At 64.8% G+C, this 25740-nt stretch overlaps 1 protein-coding gene across 4 annotated transcripts in view; it reads right to left on the bottom strand.

Moving 5' to 3' along the window:
- Window positions 1-25263, bottom strand: part of NFIC (nuclear factor I C) — a 38112-nt gene extending 12849 nt beyond the window's left edge. For 2 of the 4 annotated variants that reach the window (XM_041422567.1, XM_041422578.1), the window contains exons 1-2: window positions 22907-23139; window positions 6242-6773 (exon numbers count right to left, since the gene is read on the bottom strand). In XM_041422567.1, the coding sequence (XP_041278501.1) occupies window positions 6242-6773; window positions 22907-22936 (562 nt within the window). In that variant the 5' untranslated portion in view covers window positions 22937-23139. Of the gene's footprint in view, window positions 1-6241; window positions 6774-22906; window positions 23142-25096 lie in introns of those variants that run through there. The other 2 variants (XM_041422558.1, XM_041422549.1) reach the window with 2 other exon arrangements.
- Between the last annotated feature and the right edge of the window lie 477 nt (window positions 25264-25740).

Here is a 25740-nt window from a genome sequence, read left to right as displayed (position 1 = left end):
CCCCCGCCATGCCCCCCGCCATGCCCCCCGCCATGCCTGCAGCGCTGCGGGGCCGCGGGGCGAGGCGGCTCTGCCGGGCCTTGGCCACCAGCGCTGCGGGGGCGGCAGCTTCTCCTCCCCCTGCCGAGCGGAGCCCCGGGGAGGTCCTGGCCGGAGGCATCCCCCGAGGTGGCGGGGCGGTGGCGGGGGGGACGGACGCGCCCCGCTGCCACGTACGCCGGCCGCGGCCAGCTGGCCCGGGCGGGAGCCTGGGAGGCGCGAGCACGTTGGCCGGCGGCTGCGAGCGAGCGGCGCTGGGAGCGAGCGGGTTTGTCCTCGGCCGACCCCGGCCGGCACGGGGAGATGGCAGCGGCCGGGGGGAACCCCCCCAGGAGGGCGGCGCGGCCGCCCCCTCGCTCAGCCCTGCCAGGCCTGGGCTCCATCCAGGGCTGCCAGCGTCCGCGGAGGCGAGCGGGGACAGATGGCAGCGGGGATGGGGAGAGCGGGACAGACAAAGGGAAGGCTGAGCCCCCCCTTCCCCGGGACTCTCCCCTGCGGGGTGCTGGCATCCAGCCCCTGCGCGCTGGGCTGGGGGTACCTGGGGGCGCAGTGCAGGGAGGGAGTGGGAGAGAGGAGAGACGGATGGGAGAGGGAAAGGAGAGAAAGGAAGGGAGGGAGGGAGAAAGGAAGGAAGAAATTAAGGTGGAGAGAAAGGGAAAGGAAAAGGGACAGGGAAAGGGAAATATGCTGCCACTATCTTGCTGCCCCAGCAATTCCAGCCCGTGGCAGAGCCCCACAACACAGCTAGCCTCCCCCCGAGTCCAATGCGCCCCCACCATGGCCCCTCCGATGCTCCCCCAAAACCAGCCCTGCACCACCACTACGCAGGGCTGAGGCAGCAGTTTCAAGCCCTTCCCCAGGACTAGCCAAGACCCCAGTGCAGGGACCAGTGTGACAGGGGACCGTCCCCATGCCCCAATTGGCAGTGCCAACCCTGATCGGGGGGGTAGGGGCACACCGGGGGCTTGCCGGCGTCTGTTCCCCCCCTCCCGCGGCCACGGGCGGGAGGGAGCACCGTGGGCATCTGCCGCCCCAGCTGTCCCTTGCCAGCGCAGCACGGAACCGGGCACCCGGCCAGGATGGCAACTGCGGCCCCGGGGAGGGCACGGCGCCTGCCAGCGCGGGGGGACGGCGGGTGGCGAGGGCGGGGGACGGCAGGTGCTCGTGAGAGGAGCTCGCTCATCTTTTATTCATCGGGTGTCTAACGGGGCGCGGAACCGCTCTGGCCCCTTGTCCCCTCCGGCGGCACAGGACGTGGCACCCCGTGCCAGGTCCCCGGCAGGCACCGCTCACGCTGCCGGGGCCGCCGGGCTGAGCAGGGCGCAGCTCGCTTCAGCGGTGACGCGAGGCCGGGGCTGGCAGCGGGCACTGCGGGGAAGCCGTCCGGCTCCGGCACGCCGCCGGCTCGGCGCACTGCGGGAGAGCCGGGGAAGCCCTGACCTCCCCAAGGTCGCCGGCACATCGATCCGGAGAGCTCGAGCACATGGAAACCGCCCCGGCCGTGCCAGCGCCAGGCTCGCAGCGGGGCCGGGCTCAGGAGCAGCGGCACCCCGGGCAGTGACGCTGCAGAGGACAGGGGTGGCGGGGGGGTGGCACCCTGGGGAGCCCCCTCCCATCCCGCTTCTGCAGCACGCAGCCGTGGGGGCAGGAACCCAGCCCCTGCGGTTTCTCTGCTGTCTTGTACCCTTGTGCTCTTTCCCGGGGAGTATCCTCCTGGACTTGCTGGGCTCTGCCTACCCCGTTCCCCTCAACGCCGGCCTCTCCCTGGCTGTTTGGCTGGGAGTAGAGATACCGGCAACAGGGGGAGAGTTTGCTTGTGTTCATCTGCGGGCTGGGGGGTTCTCCAGCCTGCCTGCCCGCCGGTGCCCAGCTCTGCAAATGACAGATCCCAAATATTGTGAACCCCATCAATCTTCTCATGACCCTGGCGATAAATATTTGCGCGGGGGCTGGCGGAGCGGCGGTGCCCGGGGAAACGCCTGCCCCTCCATCTGGAGGGGCTGAGCAGACGCTTGGCACGGCCGGCCTGGCACGGCCGCAGCGCGCCTGGGACGAGAGCCCTGGCACAGGCTCCCCGGCAGATTGGTGCCATCTGCCTCGCACCGCACCCAGCGGTGAGGCTGGTGGGGGGAGATAAGGGGCTGCCAGGCGGTGGGAGATGCAGATGCTGGCACAGCGCGGGGGTCCCTGCCTCCCCCCAGGTCCTGTCCACTGGCGGCAGCATGGCCGGGGCTGCCAGGAGCTCGATGCCACCCTGGGGCCCACTGCCTGCTTGCCCTGGGCACCCATCTGCTCCCACCCCGCTCGGTCTGGGGGCTCAGCCAAGGGGCACGGCCAGGAAAAGCTCACTGCAGGGCAGAGCCTGGACCCCCTGCCCCACTGAGCATGACGGCTGGGGAGGGGGGTGCAGAGAACCTCAGCGGGTGTGAGGGGCCAGCACTGCCCCTGTTCTGCCTCTCCCCGGCTCTGGGAGCCTGGGTGGGAGGGGGGTGGGGTCCAAGGATGGGGGCTACCAGCATGGGGATACAAGGATGCATAGATGGGGCTGCAGGGATGGAGGCACCATGGTGAGGGCTCAGCAAGGGAGCCCTTGGAGGTGGGGAGCACTGGTGGGAGGTGCAGGGAGGGGAGCACTGTCGTCCCCCCCCAGACTGGCTGCTGCCGACAGGAGCTGCTGAGAGGAATCTCTCCGTAATGCTCCGAAGGTCCTGGCACCATCGGCTGGGGAGATTGATTACCATTTTACTGCAATGCTTTTGACTTTCACCAGCGACCTCCGAGCTCCCCCCAGCCCCCCCGCCCCCCCGCCGCACACCCAGCTCTGGGCTGCAGCGCCGTCCCCTCCCCCACTGCGGTGTGCACAGCCCAGCCCTCACCCAGCCCCGCACTCATCCCGCACCCATCCTGCATCCAGCCCTGCTCCCATCCAGCGCTCATCCTTCATCAAACCCTGCTCCCCTCCTCCATCCAGCCCCGCACCCATCTTGATCCCATCCTGCCCCAAAGGTACCGGGGTGGCGGTCGCAGGGCTGGGTGCAGGATGGGAGCAGGGCCGGTGCTGCTCTGGGGAGGACCCAGGCGCCCGGCACTCCCTGCACCCCACGGCCACCCCCGGGGCCAGCAGGGCTGGGCGGGACCTCCCCGCAGCCTGGCACAGGTCCTGCCTCAGTTTGCCCACCCGGGGACGCGGAAAGCCGAGGAGAGGGGGAAGAGCCGAGGGGCAGAGCTCGCCTTTGACATGGGCCCGGGGGGGTCGTCCGGGCGCTCAGCCCCTGCCAAGGCTGCCCCAGACCGCGGGTGAGGAGCGCAGGGCCGGGGGCTCCTCCATCCCCCCATTCCCCGGCGTTGTCAGAGCAGCGGCTGGGAAATTGTGCTGACACCGGCAAAACCGGGCGGCGGGGGCGGGGGAGCGCGGGCGCACGTGCTCGGGCTGATAACGGAGCTGCGGGGGCTGCGGGGAGCCCGGACCGCCCGGCCGGGGGGGCCCGGCGCGGGACAGACCCTCCCAGCCCCTGCCTTTGAGGCTGGGGATGCTGCGGGCGGCGCGGGGGAGCGGGCAGGCGAGTGAGAGGAGGCAGGAGAGGGCAGGAGCGGGCAGGCAGAGGGAGCAGGAAGGAGGGAGGAGGCAGAATCAGGCAGGAGGGGGCAGGCAAGAACGGGCAGTGTGCCGGGCAGGAGCAGGTAGGAGGGAGCAGGAGGGCAGCATGTCGGGCAGGGAGAAGCACACTGAGCCCACGAGGCTGTGGTACAGTGATCCCCCACACCCCTTGAGTGCTGTCACTAGCCTGGCCATGCCGTGCAGGGTCCCACCGATGTGGTGGCTTCTTCCCTGCCTCAGTTTCCCCACCAAGGTGGGAGGCTGGAGACCCCTACCATCAGCCACAGCCTGACTGAACATGCCCACTGTGGGCTGGGACCAGGCCATGACGAGCACCCAGCACCCTGCAGCACCTCAGGGGTCTCACACTATTGCTCCTGGCCCATGCTGGTCCCCCTTAACCAGGGCCAGAGCGACCTTAACAGTGAAAGTGAGAGGCTGCCAGGCCTTATCAGAGAGTATTTACAGCCGCTGTGTTCCCAATTAGACAGTCAGGTGACTGCGGCTGCTGGGGACCCAGACACTGGGGTCAAGGTCGCTGGTGGAGGGGCGGGGGGTGGGAGAGGGGCAGCCACCTCCCAGGGACAGCGGCTGGACACGGCGTGGCCAGGGAGGCACACCAGGTGGCAATGGGGACCCCATTGCAGAGGCTGTGGGGGTTTTGGTCCCTGCCTTCAGCTTGGCCACTGTAGCACTCCCAGTCCAGCATCAGGGCGCTCCCAGCTCAGCCCAGTCCAGGGTACTCCAGCCCAGTGTGACACTGCACCTCCAGCTGAGCCAGCACAGGGTGCCCCCAGTCCAGCCCAGTATGCAGTAACCCCATCCCAGTGAGTACAGGGTGCCCCCAGTCACAGCATGCAGCAGCCCAGTTCAGCCCAGCATGGCCCTGTCTCAGCCCAGTACACGACACCCCACTCCCTGTCCAGGCGCACAGGACACCCACAGCCCCCAGCCTGCCCCCTGGGCCCCTGTTCCCAGCAGAGCACCCACCCTTCCCAGTGCCCCATTGGGTCCCTTGGTGCCATGGAGCGGGTGAGTCACGTGTGTGGGCACGGGTGCTGGCAGCACACGTGCTCACACACCGGGGGCACGGCTGGGCGGGCAGGTCCTGGCTCACACGCGTGTGCAACCACAGGTGTGCCCCACACCAGGGTCTGGCCCTGGCTATTCCCTGCTGGAGGCTGTGCCCCACTTTTCCCCAAAGCCACAAGGGCCTGGTAGTCCTGCCAAACCCCTTCCCTGGGTAGTGGGGGCGGTCACATGCTTGCCCTGCCTCGGTTTCCCCAGTGACACCCAACATATCCCACGGATGGCCGGGCAGAGCATGTGCCCACCACAACTGACAACACTGGCACTGCTGGCACCAGGGCACTGTCTGTCCCTAGGCTCTGGCCAGTACCAGGCAAAGAGCCACAGCCTCACGTTCCCCCTGCTGTGGTGCTGATGAGGGTGGGCTCACGGGGCCAGGGGACATCACCTCGTGCTGTGGACATGGGCAGGAGGTGCTGCCAGGAGGGGACCAATATCCTGCCACCCCCACACACCTGGGTAGCCTGGCCTGGCCAGGGGCGGCCATGAGACCCTTGATTCCCCCCAGGCCTGCAAGTCACAGACCCTCCTGTCTGTGAACCAGCCCTGCAACCGCCCAGCCCTTGGCCGGGATCACACAGCATCTTCCCTGGCTCCTGTGGGTGCACCAACACACCTGGGGGTGCTGACGGATGGATGGCAGGGTGTGTGGGGGACCCCAGCTGCTGGCAGGGTGTCTGTGCTAGCATGTCACCAGCTGGGGACAACAAACCTGCCCAGGTAAAATCCCTTCTTCTGAGCTTCCCCTTCCCAGCATGTGGGGACGTGACGTGAGCTGGTGGAGAGGACAATGGCTCAGGGACCCAAACGGAGAGCTGCTGCCTGCGCTGCACTTTGTGACTCAGTTTCCCCCTTTGACTGATGGCTTTGAGAGCAGGTTTGACCCTCCTTGCTGCAGTGAAAGCAGCCAGTTCTCCCAGCAAGTCCCTGGCATCCCCAGGCAGGTGAAGGGCCAGGACCAGTATCCACAGCAGGAGCTGCCCCCACCAACGTTTTTATTGCTGTGCCCTCCCCAGCTGGCCTTGCTGCTCTGTCCCTGCTCTGGCATCAAGGGATTGGCACCATAGTCCATGGCAAATGGGCACTGCTGGACCTCTTCCAGCTCCAGCCCTTGGGGATGCACCAGGAACAGGCTGCTCCTTCCCTGCCCAGGCTACCCACCCACTCCTCTCAGCTAGGCAAAGGACGTGGGGTTAGCTCTGGGTTTAACCCCCAAAACTCCATGCTGGGAATGCCCAGAGACAGGAGCATTCTCAGGGACCTTTGTGTCCTGCTCCTGGGCAGCTGGGATCAGCCCTGGCTGGGGGAGAGGGGCCAGGGTGAGGGGCACCCACCCGAGAAGCAGTTTGGAGAGATAAGCACTGCAAGGTCTGCAATGGGAAAGGTGTTCAGGAGCAGTGTCCCCAGCTGGAGTTGGGATGGGACAGACGGAGAGGGAAAGCTAAAGCAAACCCCCCAGAGATGGCTGTGGCAGGGCACAGCCAGGCTCTGCCCTGCAGGCAGACGAGCACCCACCTCTCTCACGGACGAAGTACGCCAGGTAGAGGTCGAGCTCCTTGACAGAGACGCTGATGTGGTGGGGCTGGACGCAGAGGATGGGGTTGGTGCACTGGCCCGACTTGACCAGGCGCTCGCCGTCGGTGCTCTCCAGCGGGATCCCTTTGAAGAGGATGACCATGACCAGGTCCAGCCGCCACACCTTGTCCGCCTGCCGCAGGCAGTCGATGCGGCGCATCTTGCCTTTCTGGTCGGGGTTGGAGAGGACGCAGCACGAGGGCTTCTTGCCCGTGATGGAGAGCACGAAGTCCTCGCGGCACTCGGGCCGGATGTCCTTGCGCAGCTTGGCCAGGAGGCGCGAGGCCCATTTCTGCTTCACCTCCGGCTTCTCGCTCAGCAGCTCGTCCTTCACCGCCCTCTCCTCATCCTTTGTCATCCTCTTCTCATGCTTCTTGAAGTACTTGCGCTTGCGGGCCTGCAGGTTGAACCAGGTGTAGGCAAAGGCCCTGACGTGGGGGAGCAGCGCCTCAATGAAGGGGTGGAACTCATCCTGTGGGAGCAGAGGGACAGGGGGTCACTCCTGGCCGAGTCCCTCCAAGCTCCCTCCCGAGGTGGCTGTGGAGCCCTGGGGACCTGCCAGGCTCATTCCCACTGGGCTGCATTCCAGTGCAACCAGAAGAAAAAGCTGTGGCAGAGGCACATGCCCACCAGGGTTGGGGATCCTCTCACCACCCAGCGAGGTTATCCCCATTCCAGCAGACCTCCATAAATCCCACCGGCTGCAATTTCCCCAGGCCAACAACCTGCAGGGAGTGGCTGGGCAATACTGGAGCCAGTTCTACAAGGGGACAGGTTCCTGCACAAGGTTGGCCACCTCAGCAGCACCTGGACCCTCTCCCCTTTGCAGGATCTGCATGCCAGGATCTGCTCCCATCAGGTGCAGAAATCCCACCTGAAATCCCAGCTGACGCTGTGCCCACCGGAGCCGCTGTGCAGGCGTCAGGCGCTGCCAGACCACAGCACCCCAGTGCTGGGTGCCCCATGCCTGCAGCATGCCGGGTGCTCCCACTCGAGCTGTGGGTGCCTTGGACCTCTCCACTCCCTCTGGACCAGTGAGAAACTCCCCCCAGTTTGCCCCAGTTGCAGCCAGCCCGGCGGCTGGCGCCTGGCCCGGCACACAAGACGTGCTCTGACTGCCTTTTTCCATTTGGTGAGCGCTGCTGGATGAGTCCAGCCCCAAAAAGAAAACAAGGAAAATGCATCCCCATCCCTGGCCCCTCCTTCTCGCATCCCATTTTTTTTTCCAATTTGGAAAATCAGTGCTTCCTGGCCGGGGGCCCACAACCCCACCATGGGATGGAAAGGTGTTGGGAGCCTTCCTGGTGAGGAGCAGCACAGCTTGGAAGGCAGCAGGCACAGGGTTGAACATCCCTGTGTGTAGCCAGGGCAGCACCAATCTGGTCTCCAAGGGCAGGATTTGGCCCTTGGGGTCCCTCATGACTGTGGGGAGGAGGAGGAGGAAGGAGCTCAGCTGGATTCCTGCCAACGTTGAGAGGGGGATGGCTGGTGACAATTGCCACTGCCATGCCAGAGGGTCATGCCTGGGGAGAGTGCCAAAGGCAAGTGCTGCTCTGAGGTGAGGAGGTGGCCACAGGCAGGAGTTGGGAAAGGACAGAGCTGTGGCTGTGGGATGGGGCGAGCACTCCAGATCTGGCCCCACTCATCCCCGAGCAGTGATGCCATTCCCTGGCTGAAGCAGCTGTGTCCCAGAGTAACCCTGCCTAGAGGGAACAATGTCCCCTGAAACAGGCTCCCGGCAAGCATCGGCCCCATACAGACCCTGCTACTCCCACTTGTTCTCAAGTCCAGCACAGATCCCATTAACCCTAAATCTGCTCCCCCAGCACAAACCCTGACAACAGCAAGCGTGGGTCCTTGGGTGTCCACTGAACTAGTCACCCCTGAACCAGACTCTGCTGTGACCTGGCACAGACATCCCAGTGCAGATCCCACTGTCCCTGAACCCAGCACAGACACCAGTAACTGCCAGTCCCAACCCCAGCACAGCCCCAGTAACCCCCCAAAAGTCCCTGCACACGCAGATCCTTCATGGGACAGACCCTGCCACCTCTGGGAGTCACCAGCTCCTCTCTGGACCCAGAGCTGTGGCCCCACAAGTGTCCCTGCCATGCCCAACAAGGGACAGGGGACTCATTGTGCCCACAGGGACCCAAACTTTCAGGCAAACCTGTCCTAACCCTAGGGACCCGTCCCTGCCCAGGGGACTCATCCTGCCAGAAGAACCCCTCTTTGCCTGGAGACCCGACTCTGCCTGGGGAACCTGTCCCCACCGGCTGCTCCCGGGGACGCCACAGGGTCTGATTCCCTCTTCCCTCCCCAGCAGCAGCCGCTAATTCAGTGCAGCTGGGCAAGGGCTGGGCATGTGTCTTAAATCAGGGAAGAAGGTCAAAGAAAAGTAAGACAGGAGCCGAAAAAAGCAGCAGTGAGTTCCAAAAACAATACTTGGCCGGGGCGGTGGGCGGCTGATCTTCCTTGGTGGCCGGTTATTCAGACGAGCTCGACAAATTGCTGCCATCCCCTGGCCCCGCCACCCTCCCCAGGCAGCCGGCGGCAGGGCTGGCCGCAGGGCCGGGGGGACACCGCGCCATTGTCCCCATCCCTGCTCTCCCGCTTGGGGAGTGCCACCCCGGGCACCACTGCAAGGAAGCGTGGCAGGAACCCGGTTATCCGGGTTGGGTTGGGCGAGGCAGCACCCTCGGGTGCTGCTTGCTCTCGCTGTGGGGGCCGGGGGCTGCTCGGTGCTCTGCCTCGGCACGGCAGGAGCAAACCCCAATTTCTGTGCCCTCCCCCGCCAGGGTGCCGAGAATTCGCGGCTCTCACTTGGACCCACAACTGAGACCCTCCAAAAACCCGCTGAGTGCAGAAGCCCCCGCAGCCCTCGGTGCCCCCGAAGCCACGGCAGCCCCCCCCCGCCTTGCCCGGGATTACGGCAGGCCGGGAGCTGCACCCAAAGCCAATCAGCCCCTCGCCAACTTTCCCTCCCGCCCGGCTTAACCCGCGCAGCGATGCCGCGGTTAAGCGGCTTTAGCAGGGCAGGCGAGGGCGGCTGGGGGGCATCGGGACAAGCACACGGGAACGGCTGCTACGGGGGCTCAGGGGACACGCTAAAGGACGTGGGGACAGTCCCCAGCCGTGCAGGCAGTGAGCCCCGCAGCCGGGCACACCATCCCGGCTGGCACCAGCCGGCTTCATAGCGGATCCACTCAGGAAGGCAGAGGCAGGGATGCACTGTCTGTCTGTCCGTCCCAGCTCCAGATTCCCACCGGGTTCCCCCAGCCCAGCAGCCCGAGCGCCGGCAAAAGACTGGTTAAGTGTTTCTCCTGCTGTTTTTCCTTTGCGGGGCTGGGAAGCAGAGACGTGCTGCAATACCCCAGACGAGGCTGCTCCCGGGGCATTTCCGGATGGGAATCTGGCAGCAGAGCCTGCGCTTGGGCCTCATCCAACCCAGGCTTGTAAAGCCCTGCAACCCAGGCAGGAGCACGCCTGCGCCGGGTGCTGCCGGCCCCGCTCCGGGCCCCCCTGCACCCCCCTTCCAGGGGCTGCTGGAGCGCTGGCTTTCCATGCCAGGTGCTGTGAGGGGAAACTGAGGCACGGGTCAAGTCCGGTTCTGTCTTGCGGTGGAGCGGGGAGAGGAAGGAGGGATACTCTGTGTGGAGCTGGGCATGCCATGGAGGATTAACTCCTCCGCAGCCCAGGGTTTGGCAGCGCCAGGGATTGGGAAGGGGCACAGCTGAGGCGCTGCCTCTTCCCGTGCTCCTGCGGCCGGCTCGGCAGCCCTGGGGCTCTGCACTCCGGGGACAGGGGGGACGCTCCGTGCCACGCAGGGACACGGCACCTGGCACGGGCACCGCGGCATGGGCTGGCCACCCTCCGAGCATCCTCCGCTCCAGCGCCTTGTCCAAACAGGTCGGGCTCAGTGAAACAGCCTGAATTTTCCAATGAAAAAAACCCGTTTCCTCAGGAAATTCCCGAGCAGTTTTCACGGGGGAGGCGCTGGGGTGAGGGGCGGAGGAGGAGGAGCGGGACGGGAGGGGTCAGACACCTCGGCAGTTGGTTTTGCTCTCCCACCAGCACGGCCTCGGCTGCGGGGAGGAGCGGGATGCCATCCCCACCGCGGGCAGGGCGCAACGCGGGACAGCCTGGCTGCATGGCAGCCCCGCAGGGATCACACAGGCTTCACTCCATGAAAGGATGCTCAGCCGCCCCTCCAGCAGCCGCACACCTCCGAACCGCTGCCGGCTCCCACGGCCGCCGCTCCTGCCAGGTCCCGCTCCCCGCGGCCCTGCGAGCCCGGGCAGGGGCTGGCAAGTCGGGCGCCGGGCTCCGTGCCCCCATGGGAAGCCTTGGCGTGGTGGCAGGGGGGGATGCGACTACAGAGGTTCCGGTAATCCTGAAAATCCCGGTACCTTAAAAGGGCACAGCGGGGACTCGCCTTCTCCTCACCAGAGCCCACAGATGCCCTTAGCGTGGACCGGAGCCTCCGGTAGCCGCTTATAACTGTTCGCCGAAGCGGCTCTGGGTAATGAGTTAACCTGGTAATGAGACCTGTTGCCGAGACAGATGCAAATGATTGGGAAGTGCTCATTAGAGGGGATGGAAGGAGGCACTTAGGCCCTGAAAGGCACCCAGCCCTTCCCGGGGCCGCCCTGCACCCTATTAGAGCCCATTTTGCAATAATTGCTCCAGAGGAGGAAATCTATTTGGATTCATCATAAAGTATTTATTAACAAGAGCTTATTCATAATTTTTGCTGCTCGCCGGTGTGGCGCGGCCGGGCGCCCCGGCCTGCTCTGCATCGGAACGCGTTTCCCCGGCCCGGGAAAGAGAGCGGCAGCGCTGGGGCGGGGCAGCGAGGGGGCACGGGGGCAGCTGAGGCTCCCAAGCTGTGCCTTGCCTGTGCACACCCGGCCCCACGACACAGCTGCCCGTGGGGCAGAACACTCTGTTACAGCCACGCTTTCCCCTAGCTCCTGGCTGACCCAGCCCCTCACTTGCAAAAGCCCTCCTGCAGCCCACGCCGGGGCACAGAGCCTCGGCGCTCAGGGCATCTGGCTGGCACCACCGGCACAGGTGGAGGTGAAGGCAGGACACTGTGCAGCCTCCTCGCAGTTTCTCTCTGCAGATCCTGCGGGTTTTTTCCCCCCAGAGCCAAGAGCATCCCCCAGCCAACACCCACACGTGGCTGGGGGCTGTGGGTGGGCTGGACTGTTCTCACTACTGGTTCTGGTGGAAGGGTGAGCAGCCTCATTCGCTGCCGTGATGCTCAGCCCCGCTCAGGATCAGCCCAGGAGCGGGGGGTGGGCTCGTACAGCCCCTGGTGCTCACCACGCACCCAGGACCATGCTGACCACGCACCCCTCAGTGTGCCGCCCTGGGGTCCCCACACCTGGCGCTACCCAAAAACTCCTCTGAGCCACCCCGGAGCAGGCGGGTCCCCGCCGCCCCCGGGGCCGGGCCGGTGCCCACCTGCCCGCGCCTACGTGCCGGGGCGGGAGCGGTGCCGGCGCTCGCCCTCGCAGGTGCTGCGGCTGCGAGCGGGGGCGCGGGGAGCGCGCCGAGGCCGCGGGTCACAGGAGGCTGCGGCGGCAGAGAACCTGCCAGTTGCTTTGGAAAACATCAGGAAGAAAAGCAGCTCTCTTGGCAGCCCCGGGCTCCGGTGCCAGCGCTGCCTGGGCCCCTGCCAGCCAGCACAGCCCGCCCCGCAGACGGCAGCTGGGGGTGGCCCAGGTGGGATGGAGCCGGAGGGGGCTTCTCCGGCGGCACGGTACGTGCCCCGACACCGTGCCCAGCACCGCCTCTGGTCTGCCTGCGTGCACCCCCGCCCCAGCAACAACTGGCATTGCCGGTCCCCGGGTTTCCTGAATGCGCCCCAAACTGGGGAGCAGCGTGCCCAGCATGCAGGGAGGGGTACGGATGCCCCAGGGATGTACCCGCTAGCAACACGGCTAGCACTGGGTGGTGGAGGAGCAAGGAGGGTTCTGCTGAGGGAGACTCGATAGTGTGAGAGCCCAAAGCCACTCACTGCCTTCCTGAAGACTTACTTGGACTTCCCAGGTGCCTCAGTTTCCTCAGGTGCCGTCTCTGCGCGTCCCCTTTGGGGTTTGGGAGCCGACGGCTCAGCCACTTTCCCAGGGTGACCCCACCTGCCCCCAGGGTGAGGCGCTGCCTTTCCAAAAATAAGGAAACTGAGGCACGTCACCTGCCAGGCCAGCCCACAGACGAGGCAGGATGTGACGGTGACTGCTGAGGTCTGGGAGAGGTCTGGAAGCAGCACTGGGGGACCCAGCCCATGGCCACGGAGATGTCCCCTTGTCCTGGGAAGCATCCCGTGGCCAGCAGCACCAGAGCCACGTGGCTTCCCAGCCAAACCCCCCCCGGGGCTCCAAGGAAGGGAAATGTTTTATGGAACTGGGAAAAAAAAAAAAAAAAAGCTTTGCCAACGAGTCCTGGCACTTCTAGCTCCTCCACCCTGCCCTGCGTCAGTGTGGGGCCCTGGGGGTGGCCCGTCCCCACCATCCCTGCTCCTGGCACATGGCGGGGGCTGCAGCGTCCGAGACCCAGCGCTTTGTCCATCCCAGATGCCAGGGTCTAGCCTGGGAGCTGCCAGAATGTGACCTGGGGACAGTATTTGTTCCCAGGAGCACAGAGGGAAACTGAGGCAGGAGATGTGTCGGACCTGGCAGCACCCTGTTTGCTCTGGGGAGGGGGCACCACCAGAAAGGGTCCCTCCAGCCCCTCTGTGCCAGGCCCAGGGCTCTGAGCCCGGCTTTAGCCCCTGACGCAGGAGGTTTTATTTCCCTCTCAACATATTTTTAGCCCTGCCTGCTTTGTCCTGGCCTTTCCGAGGGAGATTAATCGTGCACCATTAAAGGTGTGGGGGTGCCGAGAGGTGTCCCCAGCTCCCTCCTGGGGGTGCCTGCTGGGGGGGATTGGCCCTGGGGGTACCTCTGCACCCCATGATGGGCAGTGCTGTGATGGGTTTGCGGGGCTCACTCTGCTGCAAATCCAATCCCTGGAGCAAGTCAGTGGTTAAAAATAGCCCCGGCCTTTTGCCGCGGATCCGGCGACCTCGCAGGGGGATCGGCCACCCTGGCGGCCTGGAGGTGAAGAGTTCATGGCCCCCCCCACGGCCCCAGCGCCTTTGCTGTGCCATGGATGGCTCAGCCCCTCCTCCAGCATCTCATCGGCTCCCTCTCATCAGTGCTTGGGACAACCTGCCAGGACCCTCCACAGAGAGAAGGAGAAACTGAGGCACGGGGTGGTGCCTGGAGATCAAAGGGGCTGGGTGTGTCCCCAGAGGGTCAGCTCTGAGCCTGGCCAGACCCCGCACGCTGAGCACTGAAGGATGGGATCAGTTCAAATGGGCGGAAGGGGAACGATCATCCGCTTTCGGCAGCTCAGCAGAGCCTTCCTGGGCAGATTCAAAGGCTGAGCCCGGCTGGGTCCTATTTCGGGAGGGTTTTGGACACGTCCCAAGTGACAGCAGTGGGTGGGGGCTGACCTGCACAAAGGGACTCTGTTCGGGACGCTGGGCTCGGCGGTGCCCGGCGCGGAGGCCGGTGGCTGTGGCCGGTGCCCTTGCTCTCCACGTGATGGGTCAGCAGCCCGGGCTGGGCAGGGGGCGAGTGCCCTCCTCCCGTGCCGGGTGCTATTCCCCACCTGGATGTAAACTGAGGCCCGGGGCAGGACTGCCCTTGCCTCCCGGGTGCTGCTGTAACCGCTAAGTGACACTGCCATACCGCGGAGACGGCCGTGCCAACCTGCCTCGTGACGTGGGCTCCAACAGCCACCCGCCCTGGGCTACTTGCCCAGGCTGGCCCTGAGCCATCCTCTAGGGAGTCCAAGGTCCTGCCGTGGGGTCGACACTTTGGGAGCCAATAACCCTGTCACAACTCCACGACGGAACAGGAAAAACCCCTGGACAGGCCAGATCCCACCAGCTCGATGCCACCACAGGGCACACTGGGGTACCAGCACCACTGGCCCTGCGACTGGGAGCCCTCCTGCATCACCTCACCCTCCCCCCACTGGCCACCTCAGGGCCTGGGGGCTGCAGAGAGCTCGTGGGGCTGCGGTGCCACGACCAACCCGAGCACATTGGCACGCTGCCGGCAGAGCTGTGAGCGCCCACGGGCACCGGCAACAGAGACCCCGGGATGGAGGCTGAGGTCCTCACCAAGGTGATGCTGGGTGAGCTCCCGTCCCTGTCCCCACATGGGATGCAGCAGTCACGGCTCGGCCCTGGCTGCTGCTGGTGACTCCTCTCTGCAACCAATTCCCCACCGCAAGGCGAGGAAGCTGGTGAGCGCGTCCCGGTTCCCTCCGGCGGTACCTCAGGATGCGATGCAGTCATCGTTAATGCATCTGGACTCATTTATGGGGATGAGAAAATGTTTCCAGGTTTCCCACAAAGTCCCATTAAGATCCCAGTCCCACTCTATTTTTAGTGCCCTCATCAACAACGCCTTTCCCAGCCACCCCGGCGCTCCAGAGCCCCATGGGGCTGGCGGGGGCACCCTGGGCACACACCTGCCTGGCTCTGCACGGAGCTGAGCTGCACCCAGACTGGGCAGCTGGAGGGGGCAAACCCTGGCCCTGCACTCCTGACCCAGCAGCTTTGCACCCATGGGTGTACCCTGGGGGTGGGGGTGCCCCAGCCTGGCATTTGCCTGGGAGCAGAGAAAGAAAGAAACATGGTGGGAAGCAACAGAAAAAGCCACCCCAGGTCACTGCATCAGCAGAGGCTGCAGGACCCCACTCACCATGAATGATGGAGAGTGGCTGGGTCTGAGCATCGCTGCAGGTGTAGGGTCACACCCTGCAGCACCAGATTGTCACCTGGCGATGGCCAGTGGCTGTCCCAGCCAACCCGTCCATCAGCAACCCCCAGTGCCCTGGCAGCATCTCCTCCCAGGCAGCGGGTGCCCACAGAGCTCTCGGTGCAGCTGGCAAGGGCGCCAGGATCCTGCCCTCGGCGCTGCGCCCTCCCGGCTATCTATAGCCATGACCTCAGCGAGAACCGGGGCAGGACCCGGCCGCGCATCGTCCCTTCTTGGCAGGGCCACCGCCTCAGCCCCCACCCGGCACGGAACTGCCGCCAAGCCGAGGCTTTTATCCCGTACATTCGCTAATCCGGCGGGATTCGATGTCAGGGGCTGCCCACGGGAGGCTCACAAAGGCCGTTTCCAGGGGTGCCCAGCCAAGCGATGGAGAGCGCCAGCCGGGAAGGGCAGACGGCGGTGCTGGGTGTCACCGCGTTAGGTGACAGGCTCTGACCCCAGGGGCTGGACGGGAGGGAATGCGTGTGACCCGGCTGCGAAGAGGTCGAGCAGGGGACGTCCTTGCGTAGGCAGGGGTGACATGAGGACACCCCGCAGCTGCGCCCCGCAGGCGTCGGGGTCACAGCCTCCTGCAGAGCCGGGGGTCGTGGGGAGGACCTGCTCGCTCTGCGCCGCCTGCCCCGGGGGAAGCGGGAAAGGGGTGGCCCAGAGGAGGGGAAATTCCCCAGCTTTTTTCTCCAACAAACTCCTTGGCTTGTGCAATTAGAGAAATTTGTTTAACAAACTCCCGGGGGAGCGGAGCGGGAAGGTGGGGTGGCGCGCGGCCAGGGCGCTGCTCACACAGGCCCGCTCCCTCCCCGCCTGCGCCTTTGATCAGCAGCGCACTGCGCAGGGGACGGGGCCGCTCCCTGCGGCCGGGGCCGCGATGTGCCACGGAACTGCCCCGGACCCTGCGGACACGCTGCCCGTGGCAGCCCTTTGCCACGTGTCCCCTCAGCTGCTGCTTCGCAGCCCCCTCCGCTCATCACCCCCATTGCCATCTCCCAGTGCTCGCCGGGGTGGCACGACCCTGGCACCCTGCCACGCTCAGCCTCCAACCTCGCGGCCGCAGGTGCGCACACGTGTGTGCCCCGCCGTGCCCGCGCCCGGCGCAGGCTCCGGGCGCGCACCCGCCCGCTCGCTCCCGCTCTCTTTCTCATGCGATGCCATTTCCATCAAAAACTCTTTACTCGGCACTTTTCCCCTCATTGGTATTCACGCCGCGCTCTCGCTGTCCTGGCGCACAGGTTACTAAAGGAGATTTTGCGGCGCAGCGTGGCGGGGGTCACATTTCAGCCTGAGCCGTCTCGCTTTCCCAAATCGCTGGGCAGCAGCCAGGGACGGCGGGAGGGGGTGCAGGATCCGGCACATCACGGCTCCCGCCAGGCAACCGTGGGACCAAGCGGCCTCGTCGCCTGTGGCAGCGGGCGAGGCGGGCTGGCGGCGGCGGCTCTGCAGCGCACAGTGATGGGTGGCTCCCTGGGGACAGCCAGCAGGTCACCGGCGCTCGCCGTCCTCCCGGCAACCCCACGTGCCTGTGCAATGTGGGAGCACCTGGAAAAGGGGGTCTGAGCAGAGAGGGGGGCACACACTTGGCGTTGCCACCACTCGCCGGCACCCAGATGAGCCCTGGATGACATCCACCGTGGGACTGTACCCCCAGAATGACATCCTGAAGTGTGGAGGGAGCAGTGGTGCCTCTCTTTTTCAGGGCTGGTTTGGGGAAAGGGGAAATGTCTGGGTGGAAAGTCAACATTTCTCTCTCATGGGCTTTTTTTTTTTTTCCTTTGAAAGCAAAAATATTTCTTGGTTTTTCGTGATCAGAAACATGTTGGGGGTTTTTTTGGACAACAGCCGGTCAAATACCATTTCCCCGTGAAGGGAATGCAGGGGCCCTTTGCAAGGAGAGCGAAAACCTTCTTAAAAAACAAAATAAAACCCACAGTTAAAAAAAAAATCCACCCGGCTATGGACTTGAATGAGCTCCCAGGGAAGAGGGGTCAGCAGGAGGGCTGGATCCCGGTGTTCCCGTGCCAGGCAGTGCTGCTGGAGTGGTGGTGGTGGTGGGGAGGACAACGTCCACGGCAGGCAGCCCAAAGCCCAGACCTGGGGATTTTGCCCAAAACGCTGCCCAGTGCTGGCTGCCGGCCGGGGAAGAAGGATTAATGCGCTTTTAGAGCAGCGGTGAGTTAACCGAGAAATCAATCCCTGGCAGTGGCTGGCCCCAGGTCTCCCAGCGCGTGAGCGCTGCCGCACCTGAGCCACGGGATCCTTTCCCAGCTCCTCTCCAGGACTTGGGAAGCTCCGGGTCTTGGCGGCCGGCGCAGGGCGTTGGGTCCCGGCCAAGCTGGCACAGAGCGCCCGGCCGCGGGGGATGCCTGCCCAGGGCCGACGTGACGGACGGCGAGCCCAGCCGCCCGCCCGGGCGCGAGCCAGGCCCCGGGATGCCCGGGGGTACCCTGTGCATCCCCCCCTGCAGCTGGCACGTCCCAGGGGTCTGCACACCCCCCTCGAGGGTGAGATCTCAGAGTGTCTGGCTGCCAGGGCAGGGAGGGAGGCTGAGCTCAGGCTTTTGTCTGCACCAATTTGTTGCATCCAAAAGCATCTTGGTACTGAAAATCCATGAGGATTTGGCACTGGGCGATCCTGGCCCGCCATGAAGCTTTGCCCCACTCAGACTCAGCTCCACCAGCAGCCCTCAGCCATGCTGTGTGGACGTCACCAGTGGTGCCACATGATTCTGGCAGGGCTCGGCACCCACTGATGCCCCGGCTGCTCCCATCGCCTTCGCCACCCTGCCTCGACCTGCCCGGCACACCCCAAGGTGCTGTGGGAGAAATCCTCTCCCCATGGGTCCCTAAGGAGCACATCCCCACCACCACAGGACCCTGCCTGCACTCCCAGCTTGGGTGCAAGGACTGATGGGGACAGCAGCCCCCCCAGCCCCCACCCACGGGCAGCCAGCCCCCTCGGAGATGCTCTGTGCTGGCACCGCCATCCCTGCGCTGAGGAGCCACAGCACGGCCGGGGGTGGCAGGCAGCGTGCCAGCTTCACAGGGAGGAATTTTACCTCCCTGACAACTCTCCTTCTTCCCCTCCAGTGAGGGACTCTGGGATGCTCCCCACCACTGTCACCACCCCCATCGTGCCACCAAGGGCTTGGCTTGTGGCTAGAACAGGTGCAGGCACAACAGCAGTGATGGGGTGAAACTGGGCACCCCTTGGGCTGTGGGGACATGTCCAGGGGCCAGGCACAGGGATGGCTGGCACAGACACCATCGGGCAAGGAAGGTGGGTGAGCAGACAGGGCAAGCTGTCCCTGTCCCTGGGGCTATTCCCAGAGAGCCCTGCCTGGCAGGGACCTGCCTCCACCACCTCCAAAGGCAGGACACACTGACCCTCCCATTCTCTGTGAGTACCAAACCCCTATTCAGGCCCTCCTCACCATGTACGGCCCGGGGTTGGGACAGATCCCTCAGTGCCACTGTGGCAGCTCTCCCCCAGGGCTGCTCCTCAGGGAGCCGCCTTTCTTGCTCTTTGCTGTGGCCTGATAAGGGCTGGCTGGGCCAGCCCTTGCCATGGTTCCTCTGCCCAGTGAGCCTTGCCACGCCAGCACCGCCTTGGCCACACCGTCCATGCCACAGCCACCTCTGCAAGGGGGGAACACCGCCGGGTCAAAACAAGATCAGGGTATGGCTCCTAGCATCCATCCCCAGCCCTGCCAGGCTCAGGGGAATAGAAATGGGAGCTATTCCCAATTGCTCCAAGAGCCCCGGGCAGGGCTCTGGGCTCTGGCAGCTGGGCTTTGTTCAGCAGTCTGCAAAGGCGTGCGCACACCCGCAGCGCTGGGCACGCGGTGGGAGCACTCCCTGCCCCAGAACGGAGGGAACTGTGGGCATGAGTGACCTGAACCACGGCCAGGGAGGGAACCGTGGGCAAGGCAAAGCTGTCCAGGGAAGGGAGAAATCGGCAAGTACCTGGAAAAAGGTCTGCTGATTTACTGCACGAGGCCCCAGACAAGTTCAAGGTGATGAGGGGGAGAGAGGCGCAGTGTGAGCACCAGCCAGCAGCCCCTCACACAGCTGGCTTCATCCTCCCCGCTTGCCAGTTCTGGCCCTCCGACCCAGCACCAGAAACCTCCCTGAAAACAGGATCTGTTTTTCCCGGGTGAGGATTTAAGATGGGATCGGGCAGGAGCAGCGGGGCAGGGCTCGCCAGGGCAGGCGGGCACGGCGGGCGCCGCGGGGAAAGCGAGGATCTCCTGAAGGTTGCATTTAAAGAACAGCCTCATTGTTTTTCCCAAACAATACTCAGCAGATGGGAGAATTGAAAGTGTGTTGCAACCTTCCCTCTCTTCCCCCGCCATGCCCGGCTTGCTGCTCCCATCCTTTGGCAGCCGATCTGAGCTCCCGGCTGGAAACCAGTTCTCCGGAGCTACTGGTGGAGGGGGTGAGCACCGGTGCTGAAAAGTCCCGGCGCTTTTGGGAAGGGGGCTTGCCAAAAGATGCCCCATGAGATGTGCCCAGCAGGCAGCTCCCCGCTCCAGCCACACGCGTGCAGCAGTGGTGGCAGCCGAGGGATGTGTGGAGCCCGGCCGTGGCCGGGGAGAGGTGGGATCCCCTCGGATGCCTGGAGATGTGGCTGTGACGGTGCCACGTGGCTGCAATGCTTCTGGCAGCCCAGCTCCACCCCCAGGCCCAGAGTTGTGCCTGTTTGCTGGTACCAAGGTTTGTGCCAGGCCAGCTTAGCCAGGCGCTCCCTGACGCCCCTCGGATCCCGAGCCACTGACTGTGGCACACGTGGGGGTCTGTGCCTGGCCACTGGCTCCCGGTCAGGCAGTGCGAGTGCATTGCCTCTGCCATCCCAAAATCAGCTCTGCACCCCTAGCATGGAGCCTGGCAGAGGGAAGAGAGTCTCTGACCAGACCCTGCTGGGATGCCCGGCTTCCAACATTTTGGCATCCTTGGAGGATGGCGCCCATCTCACTTCATTCCCATCCTGCAGGAACCAGGGTGGGGGGCTGGGGGTGTGCTGGGGGAACTGCCAGGTACCAGGTACGAGCCACAGGTGTAGGAGCATTGCCAGTCATAAAATTTGCAATATTCCCCCATAAGAAGTATCCCAAATGTCCCCCCACTGCGGATCCAGGAGCCAAGGATAACTGTTACCACTTTGGAAATCCCTTTGGCTTCTGGGCAGCAGCTCCCAGGGGACACACGTGCAGGTCCCTGGCAGGTGCTCAGCTCCAGGGTTATTTTGGAGCCTGGGCAGCCGGACACCCCCCGGCCCCCGCCCCGCTTCCCCGTGGGCAGGGTGAGGCCTCGTGCGTGGCGGCGGTTCCGGTGCTGCTTCCCTGCTAATCTCGGCAGCTCCCTCTTGACTTCCCGGCCTGGCCCCGAGCGGGGACAGAGGTGAGCTGCGGAAGCGGGAGGAAGTCCCCAAGAAGGGACATAGAGCTGGGAGGGCACAAAGCCACCCTCTAACCCGACGGAGGTACGGCCGAGGCCGTGGCCAGGAGCGTGTCCCGGGCTATCAGCCCTTTGCCGGGGCTATTGTGGTGCCGCTGGGCTCCCCAGCTCGGGCCCGTTCCGGCCGGGAAGGGCTCCTGCCTGCCCGCGGGGTCCCGCGGTGCCAGGGCCGTGCCGGGCTCCCGGGGCCGGCGGTGCTGCTGCTGGGGAGATGCGCAAAGGCCAAGGCAGGGCGGCTCCCGCGCACGTTCCAATGTATCCACATCACCACCCGCAGCTCCCGAGCCCGGGCGAGCCTGCCCGCGCGCGGCTGGGATGGGAACGGGAACGGGAACGGCTGGGCTGGAGCTGGGGACAGGGCTGGTCCCATCCGAGCCGGGCTGGATCGGAGCTGAGCCTGTGTCAGGGTGAGGGGGAGCACACCAGAGCCTGCCCCGTGCCCGGGCAGAGGATCCGTGGAGGAAAAACCAGCTGCCTTCCGTCGGCCAGGAGGAGAGCTGGGAACAGCGCGGGTTTGTGAGGAGAAGGGCTCCTGCCAGCCCCGGCCCGGCCAGCGACCGCACGGCTTCCACATCATACCAGCACTGTGAGCTGGCAACAACAGGCGCTGCCAACCCAGCACCAGCTGGAGACTGGGAGGGTTGGGAGGTGGTGGGACCCCTGGGAGGAATGGAGTCAGGGTGGGAAAGGCGGGATGGCAAGGAAAGGGAAAAAAAGAAAGAAAAAAAGGAGAAAAAAAAAAGAGAAAAAAAACTAACAAAAAAGAAAAAGAGCAAGGGAAAAATTAAAAGAAAAATTGAGAAGGTAAAAAAGGAAAAAGTACAAATAAAAAATAGAAAGAGAAAAAGAAAGAAAAATAGTTAAAAAATAATAAAAGAAAAAGGAAGAAAGAGAAGTAAATAAGCCAGATTGAGGTGTGACCCTTGCCAAGTCAACCACACAACAGGGAGCACCACCTCAGGGTCATCTGAGCAGCCCTGGCACTGCCCACCCTGCCCGTGTCCTCAGCAGCCTCACGCCGCGGCCGGGGGGAGCCGGGGCCGGACCCCGCGCTGCCCCCGCACCTCAGCGGGCCACGAGGGGACCCCACGGACCCCCACGGAGCCCCGTGGGCAGCGCAGCCCCAGCCCCGAGGCAGAGCCAGCCCCAGCCGCAGCCCCGTGCCGAGGGAGGGGGCTGGCAGGGGCGGGGGTCTGCAGCAGCCCCCCCCCTCCCCAGAGCAGAGCCCGAGGGGCGCCGCACGAGGCCGGGCCCGGAGCGGGCAGCGGCTGCCAGCAGGGAACAGGTTACGAGGCAGAGAAAGCTGCCTGCTCAATAATTAAATAAATATCAGCGATCAATAAGCACAATGCAAAGGCAGAGCCGCAGTGGTCGCGCTGTGGGCAGGGCGGGGGGGGTTCCTGGATCTCCCCCCGCGGCCATCCCGGCTCTTGGGGCATTGCAGGGACGCCCCTGTCGCCTGCACCGCGGGCCCAGGCACGGCCGCCCTGCCGCGTGCCACCGGAGCGCGGCGGCGTGGCCTGGGGTGACATCAGTGTCCCCACGAGCGGCTCGGGGCTGCCCCTCGTCACCCCGACTCCCTGACGGGGGCTGGCATCGCCCCTCGCCTCGGATACCGAGGGGGTGCCCCCACATCCTGCCGTGCACGGCCCCCCCTGCCCTCTCGCCCGCCAGCGCGGCGTGGCACGGCCGGGTGCACATTGTCCCGAAGCTGGAGGGTTCCCAACAAAATGCCCGTGCCCCCCCGGCCCTTGCACTCCACCATGTGCAGCCGGGCTGGGGGGAGGGAAGGAAAAAGTTTCACGCTACGCAAGAGGCGGCACGGCCGAGCCCGAGGCTGCAGCGCCGACCCCCCCCGGGCTCCCCGAGCCCACCGAGGACCCCCCGCACCCCACGCTGTCCCCCCTCACCCCCAGAGCCGGCGGCTTCCCCGCACCACCCACCTCTGGGCGCAGCGACCAAAAAATAAAACCCAAACCACAACGCAATCTTCCAACCCCCCCACGCCCCAAGTGAAAGTGAAGGCTGAAAAAACCCAAAAAGCACCAGAAACACCATAAAAAAACCCTGCAAAAGGCGAGGGAGGGGGACAGGAGGGGAACGCGGCTCCTCTGAGCAGCCTGCACGGCCCCAACCCGCCTTTCTCTGTTATGATTATTTTTAGGGAGGGAGGTGTTGCATTTTCTTGGGGTTTTTTTTTTTTTTTTTTTTTTTTTTTTTTTTTTTTTTTTCCCTTTTTGTATTGCAACTGCTAAAGTCTGTTGCGGCGAAAGGAGCAAATTGGGGGGAGGGGGACGCGGGGGGGTCCCGGTTACCTGGGTCAGGCAGAGAGGAGACGAATACATCCCGAGCCGTGCTGGGAAAGTGCCTAATTGCAGGGCTGAGACTCGAGGCGTAAAAGTTACTGAGTCATTTCGGAGGCTGGAGCAGTCCGGGCGTTTTTTCTCTCTCTCTCCTCCGGAGCGGCTCTGCGGGGCCCGGGGGGGGGCAGCCGGGCACGGGGGGGCGGCCCCGCGGGAGGGGGGGCCGAGGAGGAAATAAAAAGATTCCAACTTCCACCCCCCCGCCAAAAAAACTTAAAAAAAAAAAAAAAAAGAGAAAGAAACCAAACCAAAACAAACCAACACTTAAAAAAAATTAAAAATAAAAAGCAAAATTCCCCCCCCACACTTGGAAAATAAAGCGCTTTTTTGTTGTTGTTGTTTGTTTGGGGTTTTGGGGGGGCGGTTTAAAGAGGCAGGAGGGTCATCCTCGCCCCGGGGGTGTCGGGGGTCCGCACCCAGCCTGCAAGGCACGGGCGGCGGGGAAGTTAGAAGGGAAGCGGCTCCATCCGAGACCCAGGCAGCGGAGAGGGAGAGGAAAGAAAGAATGAGAAAATGAAAAAAAAAAAAAAAAAAACCAAAAAAAAAAAAAAAAAAGAGCGAGGAATGAAGTGACGTTATGAAAAAAGCCCATCCCAAAATATTACATCCCATTTAAAGATGTAGGAACCCCCTTTGGCTCGCAGGGCCGAGGCGCTGCGGGGCAGGGGGGGGCGGGGGAGGGACGGGGCCCCCGCGGACGGCGGATCCCCCCTCGGCCCTGCGCGGAGCGCGCCCGGCTTTGCTTGTTTTGGGGGTTTTATTTTTTAATTTTTTTTTTTTTTTTACTAAACAGAGCCAATCCGGCGATGGGAGAGAAAAAACCCTGCAGATTCATGTGCAACTTCTGAGCAGCGGCCCCGGCGCGGGGGGGTGGCAGCGGTGTTACTCCCCGCACCCAGCCCCGGTGCAGGGGGGCCGCCCCGCCGGCCCCGCGCTGCCCCCGCCGCATCTCGCTCATCCCGCGGAGACGCTTATCCCACTCCCCCCGCGTTATTTAACCACCGGCAGCATCACGGTGCCACGGGGGAAGAAAGCGCCAGGGGCAGCCCCGCGCCCCCCCCTCGTCCCGGGGAGCCCCGCAACCCCCCCCGCACAAAGAGAGCGGGAGGTGAAAAAAGCGGAGCCTGCGCCCGGCAAACTCCAAACCGCAAGTTCTCGCTCCGCAACCCCCCGGCCCTGGCCGATCGCGGGCGCTAATGACGCTAATTAGAGAGCGCGCGGGGAGCGCCACGGGCGGAACACAAAGGGGATCCCCGGGCACCTCCCGGCCCGGGGGGGCCGCGCCCCGCTCCCCTCCCGCACCGGGGGTCGCCCGTTCCTTCAGGGACCTGATCCGCAGCGCGGCTGCTCCTGGCGCGGGGCTGCGGCTCCAGCGCTGCTTATTCCCCCCCCCAAAAATAAGAAAACCGCTTTTTTTGGCCTTTTTTTTTTCTCCCTCTTTTTCCTCTGCGGGGACGAGCCCCCGCAGCGCCTCTTCCCGCACAACAAATTTCCACTCTCAACTTCTGCCGACCCCCGCGGCCCATCCCCGCCCGGGGTTGGGGTTCGCCCCGCACGCTCCCCCCGCAGGGACATCCCCGTCCCCGCGGGATGCGGCGCCTCCGCGCGAACTTGGCCGGGCGGGCCCGGTCTCCGCATCCTCCCGGGGCGGCTCGGGCCGCGCCGCCGCGCTCCCCCCGTGGCCTGCCAGCAGGAGAAGCGGGCGAAGCCCCGCACAGCGGGGCCGGGGGAAATGTTTTTATTCTCACACCGAGCACGGTGATTCCCTTCTCCCACCCCAGTACGGGCAGGGCGGCTCCGCGCAGCGCGGACTTGAGCGCGACCCTCCCGGGCGTCACTTCCAAGTTCAAGTCGGTGCGGCTGGCGGCCTCTCCGCCCCTTTTTTAGCGGCCATTTTCAGCTCCATCCAGTCCTCCGCTGGCTGCGGAGGCTGCCCCCGCGCCGCGCCGCGACCTCCCCGCCGGGCGGCTCCCGCCGCCGCCTCCGNCGCTCCCCCCGCCCCGACACCGTATTAAACTCGCCCCGCCGCCCCCTCCCCGGCAGCAACTTTTGCTCGTGGGGGCACCCGCAAACACACGCACACGGGGGGGTGAAGGGGAGAGGGGGAAGTAGAAGAGAAAACGAAAGTGTCATGGGACCTACCATCGCCAAGTGCAATTAACGGGCTCCAAGTTGCTGCGAAGCGCAAAGCAAAGAGGATGGATGGGCTGGTTTGGGATTTTGGTCTAAAACGTGTGTTTTCCACCGCGCTGAAGGAGGAGGAAAAAACCGCTGCCCCGCCAAAGAATTAAAAAATTAAACCCCCAATAATAATAATAACAATGATGATAATTATAGTGAAAGTCCTCCGAGGCCAGCGGCACAGCACAGTGTCCCCCGCGGGCGGTCACCCTCGCTCCGGCTCCGTCGCGCTGCCGGGGGCCATGCTCCGGGCGGGGCGGGAGGGCGGGCGGCGCCTACGGCAGAGCAGCGCGGGCATCCCCCCCGCGCCCCCCCGGCGCAGCCCCACTCCGGCCGGGCACGGCTCCTCCTCGCAGCCCGCAGCGCCCCGGCCCCATCGCCGCCGCCCCCGCCTCCTCCTCCTCCTCTGCCTCCTCCCCTCGCCCGGGGCACCGGCGGCGTTGCGGCGGGGACGCTCCCGGTGCGGGGGCGGGGAGGGAGGAGGAGGAGGAGGGAGAGAAGGAGGAGGAGGAAGGCTTCGGCCCCGCTCGCCCGGCAGCGCGACGGCGGCCCCCGGATGGTGCGGGTAGGTGGCGGGGGCTGCGGCGCGGCCCCCCCGGGGCCGG

This window comes from Onychostruthus taczanowskii, unplaced genomic scaffold, assembly GCF_017590055.1.
Source record: "Onychostruthus taczanowskii isolate IOZ18803 unplaced genomic scaffold, ASM1759005v1 scaffold110, whole genome shotgun sequence".
Classification (NCBI taxonomy): Eukaryota; Metazoa; Chordata; class Aves; order Passeriformes; family Passeridae; genus Onychostruthus; species Onychostruthus taczanowskii.
Note: the sequence above shows the minus strand (reverse complement) of the source record. Positions and strands in the feature narration are given on the sequence as shown.